Genomic DNA, 24851 nt, shown 5'->3' with positions numbered 1-24851 from the left:
AAACATGCAGGAAATGAAAGAAATTATTTCCTGGGGTTTTTATTTTTGTTTAGGGAGTTTTCTTGGTTTTGTTTTGAGCAGTTTTTTTGCGGTGGTGGTGGTGGTTTGTGGGTTGTTGTTTGCTTGATTTTCTGAGGTGGTATTTGTGTACTTGTTTGTCTTCAAGGTCTCCCTTGGTTTCATGCAGTTTAGCAGGGCTGGCTCTTGGGGCTGACTTTTATTCAAGTGGCAGCATAGCAAAGTTACCTAAAGCTTTCTAACAAGAATAAAAGTATTTTGACAATTATTGAGAACACCTGAAGATACAGACCTGCTACTGAACATTCATAATTTGTTGCCATTTTCTTGTTTTAGCAACACAGTCATACAGAAATAATTTATTAACAGCTGGTAAAAAGCTGCTTTTCAGAAGTCTCAAATGATAACATATTGAAAACTTAGCAGTCATGAAACTGTATCCCTAGCTTTAAAGTACATTTTGTGCCCTACTACACAGTAAATGGCGTTAATTTTTAATACAACTTCCCATATTCTTTGGCATCACCATGACTTTCAAGTGCTAAATACACATTTCACACAGAGGAGGCCTCTGAGGACTTGTATTACTTAATAACTACTGATTTTAATAGAAACGTGCAAAAAGGAGCTACAAGGTTTGCACACCTCATCCTGTTACCCTTCTCCTGGATTTGTACCTGTTGTTATTTATTCAGCCTCAGCCTCATGGACTTTCTTGGTAAGTTGATTGTCAATGGAAAAACAGAGGAGAAAAGAACTTGCTGGAGACTTGAGTACTCAAACTACAGTACTTTCAAAGTTAAAAACTGCCTTTCAAAATCTGAAAAACAAAAAAAACCAAAACCATAATGTTTGCACTAAGAGAAACTTTAAAAGGTTTAGCCATTGCTTTGGAACTAAAAATGGCAAACCCCCAATTTTTCCAATGCATGAAGTAGGATAACTACTCTCAATTTAAGAGAAGAAAAAAAAATAAAACTTGTGCTAAATATTTGGATCCTTACTTATTTTTAAGAGCATCTTTCTCCTCCAGGGGAAAAAACAGAAAAAAAAAATTCCCATTTCTAGATAATGACAAGATTTTTTCTTGCCTTACTAATCCTACCAGACCCCAGCTCTATTGTGTCCATCAGAATAAATAAAAAAGGCAACTCAGCAACTCCTTCATGACTCAAACCAGAACATAACCAAAGAGAACAACTATTGAAAAAGTTTAATTATGACCTTCAGTTTGGCCTGAAGAGGCCAAAGCCACTCATCTAATGTTCCTCACTAGGACAAAACATCAGTTCAGTGCTGCAAGACCTAACAAGGCAGGCCTACAGAAATAAAATATTTCACCTGGAATGTGTTCTGTAGTTCAGCAGCCTGAATGCCCAAGTTCAACCCATGTTACTTGCAGGATGAGATGAGATGTAGAGCAAATCTACCAGAGCAATCCTCAACAGCCCCAGCAACCTCCCCCTGCAGCAGAAAAGCCTCACCTACAGCAACACACAATGCACACCTGGGATTCCTCCACGCTCTCTTTGGCACTGCCCAGGAGCTCCATGTACATCTGCTACCTCAGAGCTGTGTCTTTATAGGCAGAGAGGAACTGCTCAGAGTTTTACACCAGATTTTCCAGGTATTTCTGCAGAGCCTTCCATATGCAAACTGTATCCCCCCATGGCAACACTTGGAGACCTTCTGCAGGCATATCCAGGACATATTCCTCCAGCTGTCCCTCTGCACCATCCCACTGACAGGGCAGGATTTGCCCTGGGCTGTGCTCACAAGCTCTACAGACCCCTCCCCACCAGAATGACAAGTTCTGTTGTGACAGAGGGTCACAACATCCACCACAGCAGTGGTTGCAGTTGAGACAGCCACAATACACAGAGCATCACCACACAACATCAGAAAGCTTCAGCCCATGCAGAGTATCACCACACCTCATCAGAAGGCTTCAGGTGTCTGCCCATACAGAGCAACATCACCTCAGAAGGCTGCAAGCATCTGCTCATCGTGTCCTTCAGCCCAACCTTTTTTACCCCTCATGTTCATGCACTGCACCTGTGTGCCCCCTGTTCCCTTTGGTGGTTGCTCAGTGCCCCTGGGCACTCCATGGCTCATTGCTGTCAGTGCTGCTCACCTGCTGCTCACAGCTGTACCCACTGGGGATGAGGCTCAACCACAGCCCCACTCCCAATTCCCACAAACTGTGTGCCTCCAACAGAGCAGTATTCTTTCCCTCAGCTTGAGGATTTGGGCTTCATGTCTGCTTAATGACTGAAAAGGCAAAGGCTTTTTTCTGGTTTTTAATCAATTTTATCCTTGAGATAATTCGGACTATTTAGTGATGTTTCTTTAGAAGCTCTTTATACCTCCTTACCAAATAATACAAAGTGTAATCATAAACACCAGAGTAAAGTAGAACATAGAGCATTATGACAGTGTTTACGTAAAAAAAAAAGTGCTTTGCATCTTCTCAAACACAGTAATCATGTATTTCATGTTCAAAAGACTGTCTTTGCACAGAGCAGCTGAAAATGCAGAATGTTTATTTTCAAGCTCAACTCTGACACGTTTGGAACTCAGCTGTTTCATTACAGTAATTTTTTCAGAGTTCAAAGTGATGCTTTGGTACACAGTAAAGCATCCAAACGCTTTGTAAAGGAGGATCTGTTACTTCTTTGTCATCAAAAGGGTACATGAAGGATTAGAGTAAAATTAAGCAAAACACACGTCTGTGTAAAAGACAGAGCAGAAAAAAGCAGTTCCTCCTTGAAGCCAAGAAACCAGAAAGCAAAGTAAGCATGCATTACAGCATGCATCTTGCTTTCAAAGATCTGGAAAAATCCTTTGTAAATAACATTTTTTATACAGAAGGCAATGAACTTTCTGAAATTTTCAAGGTGAAGGTTTCCAAAGCTCTCAGTCTACTGTAAGATTAGACATGGTGTGGGTTGATGTTTTCAATACCAGAAAGACACTCCACACAACCAGCAGAGTGTAACTCGTTGAAGTTGGTGTGACACACTTCGAAGCAAAACAATCATCACTTCTAAAAGCATTTCAAGGGCGGGTAGTTGATCAATAAAAATAATATTTCCACAATATATATTTTTAAAAAGCATTGATTTCTAGTAAAAAGCACTTACTTGGAATCAAAGGAAATACATACTTGACCCAGATCTTATGTGAGAGAACCACGTTTCCTGCTGAATTGCAACATAATTGTAACTTAATGCTGTTTTACACTGGACATACTGTCACTCTAGAGCTAGGGAATATCATGACCTCCAAAAATTTAAAATTACTTTTGGATACTATTTGCCAATTGTGTTAAAAGTTAACATCTCGGTAAGTTCAATATATTCTTGCAATATATTACTAAGCCAGTTCATCTGAAATTTTCAACCGAGGGCCTGTGAACAACATATTTCAGGCAGCAGAGACAGATAAATCCCCTCTGTCTTCACTTCTTCCTTTCGAAAGCTGTATATTCACACACACCTCTCTTTCATCTGCCTCAGATCAAAACATCCTCCTCAAATCTGAAATGTGTAAAGAAGGAACCCTCCTCATAAGAGCCCTTCTGACAGCCCACGCAGTGACAGCGCTGCAGAGATAACACGCAACTCATTTCTCCAACTCCCTCACTTTAGCCTTAAATCCAGTCTTTATTTGTGGTCTCATATCACACATCACTGCAAATTCCTCTTCCAGACCTTGCACAAGCTACCCACATCCCAACCCAACCTGTAAATATTACTTAGCAAATCCCAACATGGAAGATGTTAGCTCTGCAACTCACTTCCTCCTGATCTGCTTTCCAACCCTCTGCAATATGAAGCTGCCTTAACTTCCAAGTCCCTGCTCCCTCTCCACCACCTTCACAGGATTCTTCCTCTACACTGCACACGTGATCTCTAATAGACAGTGTTTGTCATCTCGCAGTTCCTCTTCCACTGTCTGTTTCCATTCCTTATTGTTATTTAAAGTACTGTTTTTCTATAATGCTTCCTGCCTCTAAGCATTTGCAGAGCCACAGTCCTTTAATGAGAGGAGCTGGAACATGGATCCATACGTGCTCACCCCCCAGCAGGGATCATTCATATGTATCACATGTCAGCAAACTTCCTTGCATCACACTTGATACAAAATTTGTTCAAGCAGAATTTTGTGACTGGAAGGCCATCTCAACTGTCTACTACAACATTATTTTTCCCACAACTTCACAGCAGCTGCCACAGATCTTTGGGTACTGAGATACTCACTGAAAGTCCACACAGAATTTTAGACAGTACCCTCCTCACATGCACTAGTTTCTTTCAAAACCAGGCTTAGTTTCATTTAAAACAAGATTAAAAGAATAAAAAAATCAACACAAGTTGATTTCAACCTGTTCACTCAATCCTTAACAACAGATTTGTACTGTACATATTTTTTTGCATTGATTAGGGAAGTTTCAAAGCTTTTCCTACTCAACACATTAGCATAAGCAATTCTAAAGGATGAGGAAGCAAGTTTTCTCTTTTTTCACAGAACTAACCAGCTGCTAAGATTTGTTTGTTTAAGTCTGCCTGCCACTGCTCACCTACAGATGATGGAGAGTGACAAGTCATTTGGGAGTTTCCCACCCTGAATATTTCCTGTGATTCCAATAGACTAAAACAATTAAATAATATTTTGATCTCAACAAAGCAAGATTTTTATACAACAGCTGTAAAAACGCACGTTGACAATAAAAATTTCTGAGCGTATTCAATGTTTTCCTCATACAAAACACTTTCAGAACACAGATGATAAATGATGCTTTACAAAGAAGAATGATTCACATATCCTGGTAGGCCAAATATTTTGTCTGGACTGACTATAGACTAAAAACAGAGCAAAAAAACAAAGAGCTTCCAGTAAGCTGAGCATATCTTATGGCCCATATGTATTTGGTAAAAAACCAGTTCTTTACCCACCTGCCTGAATGGCATCAATGCCAACATTCAGGCTGGTCACCCCAGGTACCGGCTAACCCCACACCGGCCGGTGCAAGCCAGGATTCTGAAGCAGTATTCTCTCTCAAGAGAATTTGGCCCTGAGAGTTTAGGCACATTTTGCTCCACATTCTCCAGCACCCCATAAGCTGGGGATGTGCAGGGGAGGTGAGCAAGGCTCCACAGTTACTGGCCTCCTGTCATGTCTGAATTGCAAAGAGCTGAGTGTCACCATCCAAACACCCTGGGGTGCCCACTGACAGCCCTGCAGAAGCACTCACCTGGGGAACACACTGCAACAGAGACTGACTGGCTTCCAGGTCAAAATAACAACAGCCCCCATTAACAAGGGGTCCCATACACACCCACAGAATGCAATTCCATCCCTGCCTGCTTGACTGACCCCAAATGAAAGGAATCCATGCCAGTGATCACGTTTACACAGGGGCAAACAGCAGCACACTGCCACAGCAGTCAGCACCATCTCTTGATGTCATCTTGCTCAACTCCTGCATGACAAACTTTGTTCTTCACAGCTGCAGACAAGTTCCAAACAACATGTTTTGCTTCCAAACCGAGAACAAAAAGCAAGGGGCTACTTCAAACAGGCAATCAAAATTAACACCATTGTTCGGAACACCCTCAGCTGTCCCGAGTTAAACACTATTTGTTTGTGTTCTGGCTCGCAAAGGTTAACAGCATTTCATTCCCTCCTTGCCCACAGAACACAGTTGCCAGAGTGACTTAAATTAAGTGAGGACCAACACAAAGAATGTGAATTCTTAAAAATAATGCTGTATGCAAATTTCTTTTAAACTCACAGACGCAAACTTTGAAACATCACAAGTGTTACTGTGTATACTCTAGCAGTCTTCCCTAAAGCTGAACTGTGCATAATGTGAATTGCATTTTGCTCACGTAGCACATGATATTTCACCTGATCTCCACACACAGCTAAACAAGTACTGCAAATGCCGATAAATACTTACCTCATTGGAAAAAGACCCAAAAAAATCAAACAGGAAGGCACAAAATAAATATAAATGTGTAAACGAGAATAATTATTATGGTATTTCAGGGGTTTCGAGAGTTCTCTTAAAACCATAATGTAAGAATAAAGTATGGTTCTGTGCTTGTGCTAAATCACCTATTTCCTTACTGCCATCTCCTGCCCCATAAATAAGCTACACTGCCAAGATTTTGCACATCCAAATGCACTTCCAGTGCATGCACCATTAGCAGTAAAAATAGGGGGTTTTTAACTCCACAGTGCATATTTTGCAATTGCAAGAAACCAAAGGAACTGGTGGTCTGAAATGAGAGCACAAACAAAGCAAGCAGAGTCAAATCCACATCCTAGCAAACAATGAAATGCCACTTGACTATGGGCCCGTAATTAATTAATAGAACATAACCTCTCCCTTCTAGGCTGTGGCAGGCCCAGAATCTTAACTGGAGCGTAGTATAATGTGTCTGCCACAAAAGCAGACAAATATTCTCCTAAGTGACAGTAAAGAGTGTTCTCACAAGTATAACTGCTCCTTGCAGAGAGGTTTCCTACAGAAACGACGTCTGTGTGATCAATGGCCTTTAACCCAAATAAATAAATACACAGTGACCCTGATCTGAAGAAAAGTTAGTATTCAAGACACCCTGTTCCATGTCTGTAGCAGCACTACCAGGGCCATTCCATACAAAAGACCAAAATGTGCAGAAATACATCACTAGTTCTGTTGTTTAGGAGATAATTGGCTAGCTTGTTTCTCAAAGTCCCTGACTCTTCAAATATCACCCTACTTAAATGCACCCCAAACAACCCAAAATTTAGTATGCCTAGGGACATCAACTGAATGTGCTTTCTGCAAATTTATTCACTACACACACTCAATCAGATTTACAGCAGCATTCATTTTATTTCCCAGACATGATATGCGAGTCATTATGGGGTTCAATGCTCGGTTTTTGGTTTGAAGTGGGTTTTGGTTTGGTTTTGATTGAAGTTGCTGCAGGCTGAAACACAGAATACAACTGCACCTGTTCTTTTAATATACAAGCATACATATACAAAAATATTTTTATATATATACACATAAATTATTTATTTTCTGAAAATGAAAATAAACAGAGTAGAGGACAAGATAAGAATTCAAAGTGACCCTGAAAGACTGGGGAAAAAGTTATGAAAAAATGTTAAGAGTGTGGCTAAGGAGAACTGCAAAGCTGCAGAGTTAGGCCAGAACGCCTGATTGCACATATAGGGGATGACCCAAATGAGGTTCAGGTAAAAGGGGTGTAGAGGTTAAAGCAGACCACAAAGTGACCCTCAGTGTTGTGATGTTGAGAGCTAAAAAAAAAAAAAAAAAAATAAAAAAAAATTAAAAACTCAGAGTGATGTCACAGAACTGCCCACAAAACCAGCAAGTACCAGTCTCACTCTGTATTTTGGTAAGATTTCATGTAAATTACCACGTCCAGTTTGGTCACCACACTTCAAGGAGAAGAGCAGTAACAGGCTGACAACTATACCCAAACCCCCATGACTCAAACTCTCTGGAAAGCCTCCTGAGGAGCACTGGAGTAGGCTGCCAGAGGAGGTTGTGAAGGGCTGCTGTGGAGGGGCTCTGAGGATGAGGTAGGATCTGCCCCAGGCAGCAAAGGCTGCAGCCAGTGATGCCTGGGAGAGGAGAACGGATCCGGCAATTCCCGCTGATCCTCTCCAGTCTTTAGGGTCTGGGTCACAGAAAGCAGGGCTGAGCAGCACCTCCAGGATTCACCTAACCCATTCCTGGCCCCTAAGCTGCAAGTCCCAATACCACAGTGGTTTTGGGCGGGTTTTTTTCACAATTCCACACTGTTTATTTCTGAGTTTACTGATGCCATAAGAAGTTTTACAGAGAACTGTCCTAACAAATTCCAAGAACTTTTCACTAAGTGACAATAGTTAAATTAGAGACCATTGCTATGAATTCTTTCTCACCACTAAATATACTTTGGCTTGTGTTTATCAGAAGTGCATTTCATCCAAAATTTGAACATTCTAGTCACTCAGTATCATGAGCTCTGTCTGGAGCCCTTCACCACAAGCTTTAGATTCAGCCATTCGGAATTACTTTAATTACTTTCTTTTAATCATCTGCAAGTCTCAAGCATTAAATATTCCACTTCTCTTTTACTTGATATTTACAAGTTGAACAAAAAAAAAAGGTCTGCAAAATTAATTTTGGGAGCCCATGCTAGCAATTTTGATCAAGTACAGTGGCCACTTGCACCCATCCTTTACCAGCAGGTCAAGAGAGGTGATTCTCTCCTTCTACTCTGCTCTCCTGAGACTTCACCTGGAGTGCTCCACCACCTCTGGGGTCCCCAACAGAGGAAGGACAACCCAATCTAGTGGAAGGTGTCCCTGCCCATGAAGCCAGAGGATCTTTAAGTTCCCTTCCAACCAAAACCATTCTATGATCCTTTAATCTATACATAACTCTTGAGACTCTTATCATTAAATCAGGAACAGCTTAGATTCAGACATGAAAATTTGCTGCTAATTAAGTTTGGCAAGACCATGTTGACAAAAACCTTGGTCCATCTGCTGTGAAAACTGTAGGAAGCATATGGTGCTTTATACAACTACACAAGGATCACTGAAGTCCAAAGCTCCTCTTAGTAACCATCAAATGGAAAAGAAGAAAAAAAGATCCAGAGTTTTCATAAAACCATAAATCAAATCTAATAAAACATAAAATTTATATTTTGGTCTCTGCAAATCTATTTTCAAAGCTTTAAGAGAACAGTTAAAACTAGGTAGGGAGTACATACCAGACTTAGACAGTAAGTAAGGAGGGTTTTCTACTGCTCATTTCTAGAATTTATATGGGGATTTTTAAACAGAACTATATTCTGAGTCTTCTGCTTCAGTATTTTATTAGTAGCCATGACTCTTCTTGTTTTCATATGAAACCTAAAACAAGAAGAATTACTGATTTTTGGAGAGTCAGGGAGGAGAAGGAGAAAAGAAGTTAGGGATAGGAAACAACTCAACCCACAGACTTTATTATAACTTTGAGAACACTGGCTTAGACTAAGCAGAACATACAAAACTCAGTTACAAAGCAAAATAGGAGAGCCCTAAGTTTTACTTTCCAGCATCCTATCCTTAACCATCACAACTTCGGGAAATGAAACATCTCCAAGGTCTTTTCCAAAAGACAGAAACAATGAGTTGCAGACCAGTTAAGGCCTTTCTTTAAAAAATTATTGTTATTATTACTTTTATCTGAATCTTACCTCTGGGTTTTCTAACTTCAAATAATGGTAAGCATATTCTCAAGAAAACAACAGATTATGAAAACAATAATCCTCTGAGTTAGGCCTCTCAAATCCTACCTCACTGTAAAGAGCAACAATCCCCATTTTTATTAGAATTAAGTATGGATGTAAACTGCTACCTTCTGTCTTCTACTAGGCTATCAGCAAGAAGAGCAGCTCTGATTATCAGCAACTATGTCTAGAGACTAGACCAGGGAACCCCCATGTTCTTGAACTGCAGTTTTCCAAAACAGGCTATTTACTAAAACACTGGCCACGTTTTTGTAAATTAAAAACAAAAATAATAAAGAAACCCATGAACAAGCACGTAAACAATTTTGTAGGAATGCAAAAACATCTTACAAGGTCAGAAGGCACAAAGCATGTTTTCTGAGTTCTTTTCAAGACCACTCTCTCACAAAAAATGAGTGACAGTCTTGCCTCTTCCAAAAAGACGCCATGTGGCAAAAGAGAACAAAATGATAAAAAACAGCCTCCACAAAATTATTTTGTTGAACATGTACAATCTCATCTCTTTTAACAATAAACACTATAAACAAAACATTTGGAAAACACAGTGCTGAAACAACAACCTTACAGAAGTGTCACAACTTGACCGGACGCCGTTTACTCAGTGGCAAACCTGGTATCATTATTTACGCACGTTAACCAAACAGGAAAGAGAATCTTTTGAAAGAAGAGTTTTGAATTCCAAATCACAAACATGTGGCTCTCTATGGCTTTGTTTTCTTTTCAGTTGCCTGTAGCTGAAACAACACGGTCACTTGCTTTGGCTGTCCTGCTGAAGTGCAGTGCCATCACAGCTGCAGGCTGAGGGGCTTTGGGATGCTCCAGCTCTCTCTGCTGCTTCCCTGCTGGAAAGAACCAACCCCCCAGAGATGGAAAAGGGAACACACAGTGTCACTCCAAATCCAGGTGCCTCACCTTAAAGCATGCTTACAGGTAGCTTGAGTCAAAACCTCAGCTCGTGAGTGGGAGGAGCACAGAACTGGCACCAAAGGGCAAATCTGAGACCTTCACAGGTGTTCCCTTAACTCATTTCAGCAAAGTGGACCAGAATTTATCACTGAAAAGAAGCATTTCAGCTTTAGTCACTATAAAATACCCAGGGAAGAAGCTTTCCTCTGCAACACTTTGAACACTTGCATGGATTTCTGAACACAAACTAAATATTTATTACCAAAGAAAGCATCTTTTTATTCTGTGGGTATGCCCCGTTATCTTATTTGTCTTGGAAATGCCACTAAAAGCACCCAGTCCAAACCTTGGGCTTTCTACCACTGCTGAAACTTACTGATCATGAGAAGCACATGCTAATCAGCTTCCTATTTTGCAAAAGCAAGCAGCTCCTGAAAGGCATAAAATAAGAGTAATTCAATAATTGCACTTCTAAGAAACGTAGGGTGAACCTCAAAGGCAATGCTCAGGCAGCAGCGCTTTCCTCCCTTTACAGGAAATTCCAACTTGTTCCTCAGCTGCAGCTGGACACAACCTATGGCTCAGGCCATATTCTGCCTGGCAGCCCACTGAACAAAATACACTGAAGGAAAAAACTCAGAGACTGAAGATTCTAAGAACTTGCAGCCTAAAAGAGGAAGACTCTAAATAGGTTAAATTACCAAAAAAAATATGGCAGAAAATGTGGGTTTAAATCCATGTTTTAGGAAGGCTTTTAAAATTGGTTTTATCACCAATTTTTCTTCAAAACTTTCTTTTAAAAATTCTCTCTTCACAAACTATAAAACAAGAAGAAAGAAAATGGAAATCCTCTTGTAAGTTCTACTAGAATGTTTTGTACTAAACCTAGTTTAAAAATAGCATACACCAATAATATGGACCAGTAACAGCCCAGTCATCACACGAGCTTCATAAAACTACTATGTGTTTTTCTGGGAAAATAGATTAATTATGAAGAAACAGCTCTGCAGGAACAAAGCATGTGGCTTTCTTCTATTTTTATGCAATTGCAATTTGCATGTTTATGAAAAGCAGTCTGTGTAATAGAATTAAAAAACACAGCTTTTCTAATTTTTTTTAAAAAGTACAGTATGCCCATTCAACAATATTTCAAGAATTAAAATTCCATTACAGTTGAATTTATGACAAGATCACAACTTTGTCTTTTGAGTCTTGAGTATTTTGTTAGTCTCACATACCACTTATTCTTACTGCCATTTAAGTTTTAGATTTACAGTCCAGAGAACAATAGTCACAAAAAAGGACGAGCGTCTGCATTTCTTTGTCCAAAACAAAAATACACATGTTAAATGCACAAATTTAAACTGTGGAAGACTTCAACAATACACTGGTCAAGCTAAAAGGTTTACTGGGCTTTAACTGGTGCAGTTATAACAAACTAAGAAACACGAGTGTGATGTTTTCTAGATACACAAATGACAGCTACAGGCATCACTAATGGTGGTCTGTCTTGTTCTTGTTCTGCATTAAACTAAATGCACCATATAAAGTCTCAATGGTTGACATCTGTTTCTAGCTCAATTATTTCAGTAAAATTTCACACCAAATACTTTTTCTGCTTCCAAGAAATAACACTGGGGAGAAAAGGATTTGTTTTGGCCTAAACTAAAATTCTACCAAACATGCTTCTAGGCTCAAAATTTACAGAAGGGACAAAACCTGGCCCTGGTGCTTGTGTGATGAATTGGAATTTGTTTATTTAAAGATGAAAACCATAAGAAATCAGACTGAGTGGCCAAGAGGACTTCATCTCAGAAAATCACAGAGTAGATAAAGAGAGTTAAATGGATATTGAGAGCAAGAGAAGGAAGGAGAAAGTGAGAGAGATGATAAGGCAGAGATTCTTCTGGAGTAAACCCAGAAGACAGAAAGCATTCTAAAATACCAGAATGTGTCAAACACAGTAAGCAGGAGGAGTGGCCAATGTCTTATAAAGGGTTCCTAAACCACGAGGAAGTGACATGCAGCCCACTACAGAGTCTGACAACACTCCATATCCTGGCATCACTGTCTACAGCAGCTGGCAAAAGGAGCTCAACAAAACTCAGAACCTTCCACAGCTGAAGTCAAGGCTCCAGAAAGAAGAGCTGTCATCCCTTTTCACCCACAAGTATCTGAGAAATCCTCTGCCAGAATGTCTCATCTTCCTTCCAGCTGCTATTCCAGCAGACCCAACCCGACACTCTAACATTTTCTATCTTGCTGAAGATCAATCCAAGTGTCAGATAATGGATTTTCTGGGGTTTTAAATCCTAGGAAACAACATATGAACCACAGTAAAAGGACATGATAAGGACATTATTCCTACCTTCTATTTTTTCCCCCTTGAATTTCTTTCTGAGTGATTGATTTTGTAAGCCCAGTAACATTCCTTTGTCTCTTTTTATCCACTGAGGTCTCCCATGGTCCAATGGGGTTTTCCACACAACTATCCTGAATTTGTAGCCAGAATTATGATGAGTTTGTTTTTTCTTTCTCTCAGCTTTCCTCCACGACAGCTACACACAACCACAGACCACACTGTCACCAAGTGCTGCTTCTGGCTGCAGGAGTGACAGCCCATCAGCCACATCCAGCTCAGTGGAAATTTTGTGGTTACTTTGACACCTTGAGCACAACACTACCAGAAAGGAAACAAAGAATTCAAGCTCTGTTCAATGATGGCATTTTTTCATAGTATTCATTTGCAGAAGATTGAAAACTGAGAACTGTAAACATTAGAGACATGAAATCAGGATCTATCTAGTCACTAGCAGATAAGCAATAACCAGCATGTTCTTGGCTCAATGAGCAGGGATTTAGCTGCCAAATCCCAATCAACACTAATTGGATTGTCCTTGACTTCAGAACATACCACTGACACCACAGGAATAATTTATTTCAACAAACACATATAAATGGAACACAATTCCCAAAACGCCAAGCAGAAGAAAATTAATCTCATCAATACTGATAATGCTATTGTTAGAAATCATTTTTTTCACTATAGAAGCAAGGAGCCTGGAATTCTCATGCTTCTGAAAAGAGGAGTAAGAAAAGAGATGAACCAAAGGAAAACCTCCTACTCAGCAGTACATATTTGCAGGATACAACTTTCACTGACAGTTACCGAGGCCGAACTGTGAATCTGCTGTTACACATTTTATAAATTGTACAGTGACTGAGGTTCTCCTTTGTGAACAGCAGTAACTGGGGAGGTAGCTTGAACTTCAAACTGATGTCAGAGAACTACCACAGCAGTATAATTCTCCTCCTTGCTGTTACAAGACAAGACTGTTATGTTTGGGACGTTGGAGAAGTTAAATGTCAGTCTCATTGTCCCTCCACTGAAAAATATGATTGTGGTTATAGAAGGCCAGGGCTTACACGTTATTCAGGCTTGCATAACAAACTGTTTTCCATGAACAGGCTGCAGGAAAAGTGTCTTTTTGTCAGATAATCCACGAAGTTAATCCAGGACAGAACAGGGAAGAGAGAGTTCCTTGACTGCAATTTAGTCACAAAGATAGGAAATGCTACTTCCCTCAACATAATCTGTGTCCTCGTATTTCAGAACAAATGAAGACAGTTTACACAGAAAAAAAGAAATCAGCCTCCAGGAATACTTTAGTTTAAAATCAAAGTCTGAAAAAGAAGTATTTTTACTGTTGTTGTTATTATAATGGCAAGACTGAGTAAAGAGTCTGAAATCCAAGTTCTTTAGAAATATTCATTAGAGACGTGTGAAGGAAAGATGATCTCCATAATCTCTGTTGATTTTAAGATTTCTCCAAAATTATAAATTCATAAACCAAAATCAAAATAATTTAGTCAGCATTATGTACTAGAAGAAACTGCCTGAATATCTTTAGGAATACATGCTACCAAAAAATACTGGGGGTCCTCCAAGCAGACTTTTAAGAGAGCTTTATCTCACAAAAAAAAAAAAAAACAAAACACCCACACCCAAACAAAGAAACAAAAGAAACAAACACTGCCACAATCAAATCAAACAAAACCATATGCAATGGAAATATTTTTCCCTCATTCTGTTTCAGCACAGTATTGTGGAATCTGTTGTATTTGAAAAGGAAAGCACAAGAAGGAAAAGATAATTTCATTGACTGATCAACTAATTTGTTTGCAATGCTTTTGGGCTGCCATGCCCTACCCAGCCATAGCCACCTGCAGCCATCTCCTAGCAGCACACAGGCACACTCCTGCATGCTGCTCCACTTCCAGCACTACACTTGATGCTTCATTCCAGCTACAAAAATTCTCCTGCCATAATAAGAAGGATTTAGTTTTTGTTGCTTTTTTAATCCCTTTGAGATTTCCCTGGATTGCATTTGAATCAAATTAAGCCACAGCACAGATAAGAAAGCCACTGAAGCAACAGCTTTATTCCCTTATTTTTCTACATTTTGTTTTACAGAGATTGCATACCATGGCATCAAGCAATTATCCACTCCTTATACACACACTAGCTCAGTGAAATGCCCAACCATGAATATACAGCAAATACACCAGAAATACACCAGAAAATCCTCATGATATTATATTCTTCTCAGGCAAAATCTGCTCACAGAAAAAAAAAAAAAAAAAAAAAAAAAAAAAAAAGAATCAGGCAACTCCATTTAGAAATTTCTCCCACTCCATCAACAATCACTTGTCTTGTTTCAAAATCCTCTGAGATACAAAGCTATGTTACACAATAAAGGCTTCCCTGAAGAGGAGTTGATAAAAATCAGAACAGAAACAACCACAACAGAGCCTACACATGTTACACCAGCATTTATCAGTTGTGACAACAGCCAAATTAAACTGCTATACTGTTGCAAGCCTTCTGTCCTACACATTGCAACTGCACACAGAATCAAGAGCAAAGCATTCCTCTGTCCTCTTAGAGCGACCAAACCTCACAGAAAACATCTTGCTCCACCTCACAGGTTTTCTCCTTTAACTTCTGGGTACAAAACAGCATCCTACAGGAAAGCTGCTACAGGTGTATGGGATAATTAATCAAATCCAGTCTTTGGATCCTCTCTTTTTTATCCTTACCTTTCAGCTGCTGAGGTAAGGAAGACACAGAATGTTCTCTCTTTTACCTTTTCCAAGTATCACTGTATGTACATTCTAGAGATAAGTTTATGATTAGGGAGAGCAAAACCAAAAACAAACAAAACAAAAAAGGCATTTTCTTATGCCCTTCTGTGATCTTTGCAAACATCTGTGCTCTTCCTAAATCCCATCCACATTCCATTATTCAGACATATTACATGAGAATTTTTTGGCGAAGCACATCAAACACACTTCAAAACCCATGAAAAAATAAAATGCATGAACAATAAGGCCTCCTGGGATTTCTCCTAGCTGCTAACCCAGAATGCCTACATTTGGTAGTACCTTTGCTCCTTTCAGAGACTTCTGTAAGTGTCTTTTGTAGCCAGTTATGTAACAGCTTTATACTGCACTGATATGCTGGGGGAAAGTGTGGTTATCTACCTCAGCCAAGGTTCAGCTGAAGGCAAAATACACCAAGGTTGATTGCTTTACTCTGAAAAAGTATCCCTGAAATCCCTCATGCTTGCACTGTTAGAACAAAAAAAAAAAAGGGGGTTTAGTAAAGCTGGGGGATTTATAAATCTGGTTTCTCCAACTCTGTCAGGACACTCAACATGCACTTCTGACAGCAGCTGCTGCTGCTGCCGTTCTGAGCAGTGGCTCAGAATGAGTTCTTAAAATACACAACAGCCATTAAAACTATGATCCACTGCAGCTCAGTTTTATGGTGAGAGACACAGACTGAGCAACTTAAGTAGGAACACAGAGCAGTGCACCTGAAACACAGAAAAAGCTGGGTGAATCAGGTCATCCTCAACAACACAAAGACTTCTCAACTCCTAAGCACCTGCAATTCTACTGACACTTGTCAACAGCAAAGCTCCTTCTCCGCTCAGGCAGAGCCTCTGTGCAACTTGCCAAGCATGAATGAACTGCCTGTCAGGCAAATTATCCAAGGGCTCCCCTTAGTCTCCTTGGAGCATGTAGGCACCTCACTAACACCTTTGTGCCCAAGGCTCTAGGACCATTTAGGCTGATCTAAATTCAGGGTGCACTGATCTGTCTTTCAGCATGCTCCTGACCCTCCTTCATTCCAATACTGGCAATTCATCTGACATCCTGATGAGCCAACGCTGTTTGAAAAATGGGCAGGAAAGTAATCCAAGGACAATACAGCAACACAGGTAACACACCCAGCAAGAAAGGTCTTTTGGGTGGGTCAGTATCCTAAAGTGAGCAGGATCCAAAGGAAGATTTAACACAATAGGAATGGCAGCACTAGGGCTGCTGTAACATCAGTTTACACAGGTCCAGACCAGAACAGGAGTGGACTTTCACATGCTTGATTCCCAAAGGACTCGCTCTGATTTATTCAAGGACAATAAAACTCTTCACTTCCCCTGAAGACTATGCTGGATAAAAACCTGTAGCATCAGTAACAAAGTTGTTCCAAAACAAGAAAAAAAAATATACAAATCTGCTCCTAAACTGCATAAACATTGCATTTTAGCAGATGTTTTTTGAGTAAAGCCAGAAAATCACCTTTACCACATTTTCAGGGGTAAGATATTGGCACATGTAAATAAATCCATATAAGCAGTGAGAGGAGAGCCAGCAGACACAGTGGGGCTTTCCTGGGAGAGCAGTCACTACTATAAACACCCTTCCCTATAAACCACAAGTGTTTATCATCCAAATGCTGCTGACACACAGGTTGGGGGGAAGGGTACAGCATTTCTGTTTGCTTGTTTACACAAAGCTATTCCACCGATTATGCCTGGGAAAAAAAGGGAAAAAAAAACCAAAACACTACAAAATGTAATTACACTCAGCATTAAAGTCAAGCACATTAAAACCAAGCCAGAAGGTAGCTGCAGATGAAAAAAAAAAAATAGAAAAGAAAAAAAAAAGGAACATACTTAAAAATATAAAAGCTTCAAGGGTAGCTAGTCTATAATCCTAGAAATGTTCGTCCCTGCTTTTCATGTAGAAGGAAGCATAATAAGTGCATCAAAAAACTTGAGTTTTATAAGAAAAATAAAGGTCAGTACTCCATGTATTATGGGATTGCATGTGGGGGTAAAGGAATTTGGAAAACAATGCATGCCTAGTCTTCAATAGAATGTTGTTCCTTCAAGCATTTTTATTATGAAGCATTAAAGTAACAACAAGTAATTTAAATAATAAAGTCTAAACAATTACTTTCTGGGCATGACCTTTTTAAATTAAGGTTCAGAAGTTATTTCTGAATCTGCTCAATTTCTGAATCTGCTCAATTTCACCCATGCAAGCAATTCTACCAAACTTCATGAAACAATTTATGTATGAGAAGTTAAACACATACTAAAATGCTACAGATGAAGACATTTTACAGACATAAAGCTTTCCAATGGAATCTGTCATTTCACTTCACATACTCTGTCAGATTGATCACACCCATGAAGTAAGCAGCCTACTTGCTTTGTCTTCTTAAAAGCACATCTGGGTTTTTTTTGGTTGCTTGTTTTGATTTGGGTTCTCTCTCCTTTGTAAGGGAAAATGTTCCAAACAGGAGAGAGACAAAAGGTCTTTATTTTTTAAATAAAATACTTCCTATTTCACATGGCTTGATTTTGACAGTACAATTAGGACAAACCTATTATCAAATGGGGTGGGAGGGGAAACCAGGATGTAATTAATAGAATAATAATTGCAGAATAGTAAAATCCAAGACACCCTTAGCAGAACTTTGTACGACACTGCATCTTGAAACACACAAATGTAATGATTTCTCTAAAAATTATATTTCTTTAAAAAAAAAAATCCTATAGTCTGAGTTTATTAGGTGCACTTTTTGAATGAATAGATACAGATGACACACAATTGCTACTTCAAAGATTTAGTCTGAGTAACAAACTTGAGTGTTGTTTGGTTTATGCCTAGTCAAATAAATTAGGGAACATTCGACTGTTTAAAATATTGTTTATTAACAATATACATTCAAAGATCGCTCTGAAATCCGCAGCACAAACACATTCCAGTTGACAATCACTTCGTTTTCCAGTCAGTTTAAACACTGATTTGAGGTCTCTGCAGCAACAAAGCCGGTACCATAACGGAGAGTTACGTAACACAAACCACTCTCTCTTTGCCCACAAAACGACAGCAGATAACACCACTTCCCTTTCCCCCCAGCAGACAGAACGTATCCCGAGGCTTTAGGAAAAGCACCCGTTCCTTCCCCATTCGGTGTAGGGCGCTCCCCCGGGGGACACGCGGCACCGCTCAACAGGCGATGGATGAGCAGCGGGACGGGGCAAACCCCGCTGCTCGCCGATCGCAGCCTTTGTTCTCCCGGGAGGCGCGGCTGTCGCGCCCCAGCCGGCGGGACACAGGTGGGGACCCGGCAGCCCCGGCGCTGCCCCGCGGCTCCGGCCGCCGGGCCCGGCACGGCCGCGGGCCCCGTTTGAACCTGCCCGCGCTTTCGGGAAGGAACCGCAGCCGCTCCCGGCGGGCGGGACGGGCCGGGGCTGCCCCGGCCGGTCGGTGCCGGAGCCCCTCCGCTTCCCCCTCGGGAAAGGGGGATTAACCCTTGGCTCGCCCCGCTGCCCTCACCCCCTCCTCCCCCGGCCGGACGCGCGCCCCGTGTGCGCCGCAGTCTCCTCCTCCCGCGGCCCGGCCGGAGGCGGGCGGGGGCCGGGGCCGGGCAGGAGCGCGGGGAGCGGCCAGGCACGGCGGGGCAGCGCTGCGCGCAGCCACACCTACCTGTCTTCTCGTGGTCATAGCCCACCACGATGAAGTAGTCGGCCAGCCTGGCCATGGCTGCGCGGGGCGCGCCTCGGCCTCACCACCCCAGCGGCTGCGGCGGCGGCTCGGGGCAGGCTCAGCATCCTCCGCTCCGCGCCCGCCGCAGGAGGAACGGCACCACCTCAGCCATGTTGGAGGCGCGGGCACGCCGTGCGCCTGCGCGCCGCCCGGACCGCTCGCCGTGACCCCGGGGCTGGGCGGGGGCTGGGGCGGCCCGGCCCGGCTGTCCCGCAGTGCCGCTGCCCCGGGCCGACCGCCGCGCCGGGACACCGCTGCCGGCGCCGCGGCCTCCCTTCGCAGCCCCCCGCGGGCGGGGAGGGCCCGGCGGGGGAGGTCCGCGCCCCGCCCGCGCGGGGGCTTTGTCTCCCGGCTGCCTCCCCCTGTGCGGTGGCCGCCCGGGGGGCAGCGGGTCCGGGGCTCGTTCCCCTTACAAAAGACACTCGCGGCGGGTCGGAGCGCTCTGCGTGCCCGGGGAGACTCAAGGGTTTGAGCGGGGCTGCACCTCGGCCGTCCCGCGAGGAGCTGCCGGCGCCGGGCATCGCCCTCACCGAGGCTCCGCGGAAATGGAAGCCGGCGGCGAGATAACGGCGGCCCCGCCGGCCCGGCCTGGGGAATCGGGGATTGCGCTTCCAGAATGTGTCCCGGTCACGTTTTGTCCGGGGTGTGCGGGACGTGCCGCCGCGGGGGGAGCCGTGCCGCGGCCCCGCTGAGCTCTGTGGCGGTGCCGAGGGTCGGCACGGGTCCCCTCACAGCAGCACCCACGGCCCGGAGCGGGCTGTGCTGCCCGGCCCGGCACGGCCCGGCCCTGCTGCTCCCCGCGGGTGGCGGCGCCGGGGCCGAGCCTGGCCGGGCACTGGCCAGCGGTGCCTCGGCGTGACCCGCGTGGCCTCGGACGTGCTGGCCCGGGCACGGGCGGTGGCCGCCGGGGCGCTCAGCGAGGCCGCGCCGGGAGCTGCCGTGGTGCTATTTATAACGTGCAGATGAGGCGGGCACCTTTTGGACCGTGGCCGTCGAAAGCACGGTGGACTTTGCCAGCAGTCGCGGAGATGCTGAGGTTAAACGAGCGGACAGTACGGCGCTTGGGTCGCTGGCGGAGCCTGCAGAAACCGCTTTGATAAGCTTCTGTGTACGCCCCGTTTGACAGCACAGAGAGAAGAGCCAGCGCGGAGGACATGGGTTGCACTCCAGCGAAGAGCAGTCGTGGGTGCCGGGCTGAGTGTGGAAGTGCAGCAAACTGGATTCGCTCCTGACGATCCACCCTGACGAGGGACCCAGCAGACAGTCGTCAGTGGTCTCAGAGACATTTCTGCTTCAAACACGCCGTTCTTACACCTCTTAGCTGGGACATAGTGATGCAGTGTCTTGCTGATAAGCCAGATGCAAATTGGTCAGGAAGCTTCAAGCGGGAGCTTGTGCCTTCTCAGCGGAGGGCAGAGGTTGACATCTCCTCGGAGTCATCAGCCTCGTGATTTAGCTGTTTTGAAGCAAATGACATGTGTAAAGATCCAATCCTAATACATTTCCTTGTTTAGGAGTAAAGAGAAATGTGTAATATATACATAAAAAAGATTGACCATACTTTTTGAGAAAGGGATGCATTCTGTGGGGTCAGTCACTTCTTCTAGGTAGAAGTTAGGTAGGAATATCTTTGTTGAGTTGTGCATAGGCATTTTGGTTGCAGGACACAACAACAGCTCACAAAAGCAAGGGATAATGTTTTGTACAGCTAAACCTGGAGGGAAAGTTTAAAGACACTAAGGAATTACCTAATTTGGAGCTGAAATAGGACCTTAGAGTTATGGTATCTGCATTCATAAAAAGATTCAATATGCAATAACAAATCTCAATAGTAAAATCTCACTGCTCTTTTAACACAGCACCTCTAACAGGAGAGAATCACTCACACCTTTCCTAGGACATCAATAAATGCTGGTTCAAGAGAAACAGGAAGTTCACTTGAGCTTCTTTATTTCACAGAATCACTGAATTGTTTGGGTCAGGAGAGATCTTAAAGATCATGCTGTTCCAACCCCCTTGCTACAGGCAGGGACACATTCCACTAGACCAGGTTGCTCAGACCCATCCAACCACACCGTGAACTCTTCCAGGGATGTGGCATCCACAACTTCTCTGGGCAACTTCCCTTAAGTATAGAGCAATCTTACGTTCTTATAGGACAAATGAAGAAGTGGAGCAGACACAGTGTTTGTTCACCTAAATTCTAATGGAAAGTGAAACTGAATGCTCATCCAGACCACCAAACCTTAATTCCCTCACTTGCAGCAGGGTAGCCTAGCTCCTCACAGGAGAAACAGGGGCTCACAGAGGACACCAAGGCGCAGGTCTCCACAAGCCCCTAGTCATGCATTCACCCCAGGGGAAGAATTGCAAGGCTGCAGCCTCTCCAAGAGCCTGAAAGCACTCAAGGGACAATGTTGCCACGCTCACATTGTGCACTTGCCAACAACAAGGTGTGAACCTCCACGATACCTTCTACAGTTCACTCCTCCTCCAGGGAATTCACACTGCCTGCAGTCTCTATCCAGTGCCACCCCAACCCATGCCAGAACAGGGGGGCAGCCATGACCCTGGCCAGGTTTTCCCTTACCAATAGACATTCCCCACTGACTTTGGAGGCTTTGTTTGGTATACTCAAACCTGTCAGACATAAGGCTCACCAAAGCACCTCCAACGGGGCTACCAAAATGGAATCACCCCTTTGTTGCTGTGCTCTTGGCACGTCGAGAACTGGCTGAGTGCAGGCACTAACAGTAAGGTTTTTCTGTGTGGAGTTTGATTGAGGTTTTAGATCCTTCAGGGGGTGCCATTCTTCTATTAGTATTATCTTTCTGCTGATTTCATGCAGCCTGAAATACAATCCAGTCTATTCATACTCATGGCGTATGAATTCAGAACAATTTGTTTAAACAAAGTGAAACATGCAAAGGCACTTCCACTGGCTTCAAACAACAGTTTTCTTCCATAATCTGCACCGAATATTTGCCTCACAATGATTCCCCATTGCTACCCACAGATTTTAGACCTTTTCTTTTCGAATGAATCTCAGCCTGAATAAAATGCTCTATTAACAGCAACTCATCTTCACCATGTCCCTGCCAGAGCAGATACTTGTTGTAAGGTTTTCTGTATGGGAACACCAAGAGGTTGAATGGTACACTCAAGATAAGCAGTAAACAGGAGCTGGCTGCTCCTCCAGGCCAGCTTCCCGCCACGGATGAGGCAGCATCCAGGAGACCCTGCACTTCACATCACACACTGGTCTTGCTGAACTGCTTGGCATTGCCTCAGACTCAAAGCTTGTGAATGATATTGCTATGGAACATTCAGTGGAATTGTTTGTTTGTTTGTTTTTTTAAGGAAATAACTAGTTGTGGAATATTTTTTTTAAGTGGTCACTGTTACATCATAGTACAAATTTAGTGACTATTGCTCATTTCCAAACTGCATGAGAATGCAAGTTCATAGAAAGAACAAAATGAGCATCTGAACAAAGAACATGATGTTTTGTGGTAGATTTGAACCAGCTTTACCTGCTGACGCCCTTTCACAAATCACATCAGCAACAAACTGATCATTTATGTGTCAGACTTTGCCACCTCATTAATTTACTTGAAGTAATTTTGTATCACTGAGATGATAGTTACAGTCAGTATGGAAGTCACATGAGAGTTGTGTTACTACTGTTATTACTATTCCTAAATCAACGCAGGAATTTTTTTTTCTGCATTGTTTGGCTTAGAGTATACAAAATACACTTTCCGTTTAAGCCAAGGATGTTAATGAGGGGTTTTCCAGCATTTGAGGAAACGTGTGGGTTTTTCTTTTTTTTTTTTTTTACTGGAATGGGAAACTTAATTTGAGTCAAAGCAATGCTTATCACATAAAATCCTGCCTTCTTATTCGGGGAAAAAAAAAAAAAAAAAAAAAAAAAAAAAAAAGTTAGATTCAGTTTAAACTTCTGCTAATCAAGGAAGTGCTTGAACCCGCACGAGTTTGAGCTGCCTCATGAGGTCTCTAAAATCCAGCCATCGCGGGCTGATGCAGTCGTGCAGCCCTGGTCACGATACGATCCCGTCCTAGACCACTTATTTTCCTATTTCTTCCTCCCTGTGTTTCCCCCCCCCCAAGCCTCTCTCGCTCTGCCCGTTTGTGCTCCGGAGCCCGGTCCGAGGCGCGGGCAGCGGGGCTGCGGCTCCGCGGAGCTGCGGGCGGAAGGGACGGGGGCGAGCCCCGCCGGCTGCCGGCGCTCCGGGGCCGCCGCCGCGTCCCGCCCCGCGCTCGGCCGGGCAGGTGCGGCGGGGCACCGGCCTCGCCCCGCGAGAGCCGCGCAGGGGGCTCGGGGCAGAGGGGCTGATGCGATGGGGATCAGCGACAGGCAGTGCTAGCCCTCCCCGCCGGCCGGGTGGTGGCAGCTCCCCGGCCAGCCTGTCCCGCGCAGGTAGATGCCGGAGACAGAAAGCTCCAAATGTCTGGAGCTGGAGAGCGGGGAAAGGGAGGGAGGGAGAGAGCGCCTTAGACCGAGTGAGCCGTGCACAGGAAAGTTTCCGTCATCCCCCTGCACATACCTCTCCGGGGTGTTGTTATATACCGCGGTTATCTAGAAAGGCACGGAGTCACGAGCACACACTCACTCACCTGACTTTTGAAACGCTTTGCTTGGGGCAAGATGCGAGAGAAACATCTCACCAGCTCATTCCTTCCTGCCGAGCGTCTCTCGCTGGCCAGGGGACCCTGGCGCTCCAGGGCGCAGATCTCCTGGGGCATTTCCCTCCGTCCCGCCGAATTTGCACTGCGACAAGTAAGCGGAGCCACGGTCCATCCGCTGCTGGCTTCCAGCACCCCCTGCGAAGCCGGACCTCCGCATTTCTGAAGCGTCACGGAGCAAAGACGTTAAAGACTGTAAAAAACCCAACAACAAGGTGGTCAGACTAAGGTTTTGCTGCTGGCCAGACAGGAGAATGCTGTAAGAGACCCCGATCCTGCACTGGTTCAGCTTTCTGACCGGGAAGTAACCGCACTCACGTCCGTGAGGTTTGCGGATAGGGAATAGCACAAGGCACGGCGTATCTTCCCAGCGCCCGTAACCCCAGGCGTTTCAGTGACCCTGTGTTTGCCCCAAAGCAATGCCACTTGCTCTGTTCCAAGGCACAGAACTGGCCTCTAACCTTCATCTGCCAAATCCATTTGAATCGTGATCTACTTGAATCGATCAAGTAAATCAAAATTCATTTTGTTAGATAAAAAATGCACCCAAGTTGAGTCATAAATATTAATTATGCCCGATTTGCCACCTCATTACTTATGTAAAGAAGGCTGTCATTCCAGTTACTCATTATAAATTCACGTTGTCCAAATATGGGTTTATTTTTGGGACTTTGATATTTGATGGATTTTCATGGATTTTGGAATGGATTGAATCTGGTTTCCACTCCCCTGCTTTCACCTACCTGAAGCTAAGATGTCTAGAATGAGAAATTATGCTACAGACAGCATAAATATAATTGCATTTCGGCGGTTAAAACGTCTGTCCCCGGTAAAACAGGCTGAGGGGCTCATCGGATTTTGCAAGTTGTGCCATTACTCAGAATCCTAAAAGCTGCCGTTATAATTAACAAAATACCAAGGGGGTTGTTTAAGATAATTTTCAATAATCCTCTTATTCCCCCGCCCCCAATGTTGCCCCCAGTCCAGGTCAGAATGCTTAAG

General features: G+C 43.5%; 2 protein-coding genes across 2 annotated transcripts in view; both read right to left on the bottom strand.

Annotated features, from left to right (window-relative positions):
* The window catches only part of SBF2 (SET binding factor 2), a 232692-nt gene extending 213546 nt beyond the window's left edge, over window positions 1-19146 (bottom strand). Inside the window, 1 exon segment of the mRNA XM_053980067.1 lies at window positions 19083-19146. Within this exon segment, the coding sequence (XP_053836042.1) occupies window positions 19083-19137 (55 nt within the window). The 5' untranslated portion in view covers window positions 19138-19146.
* A 4875-nt stretch (window positions 19147-24021) lies between these two features.
* Window positions 24022-24851, bottom strand: part of RNF141 (ring finger protein 141) — an 83693-nt gene continuing 82863 nt past the window's right edge. Inside the window, exon 8 of the transcript XR_008437510.1 lies at window positions 24022-24042. The gene's annotated coding sequence lies outside the window, so the exon portion shown is untranslated. The remainder of the gene's footprint in view (window positions 24043-24851) is intronic.

Source organism: Vidua macroura, chromosome 6 (genome assembly GCF_024509145.1).
Source record: "Vidua macroura isolate BioBank_ID:100142 chromosome 6, ASM2450914v1, whole genome shotgun sequence".
NCBI classification, from domain to species: Eukaryota; Metazoa; Chordata; class Aves; order Passeriformes; family Viduidae; genus Vidua; species Vidua macroura.
Note: the sequence above shows the minus strand (reverse complement) of the source record. Positions and strands in the feature narration are given on the sequence as shown.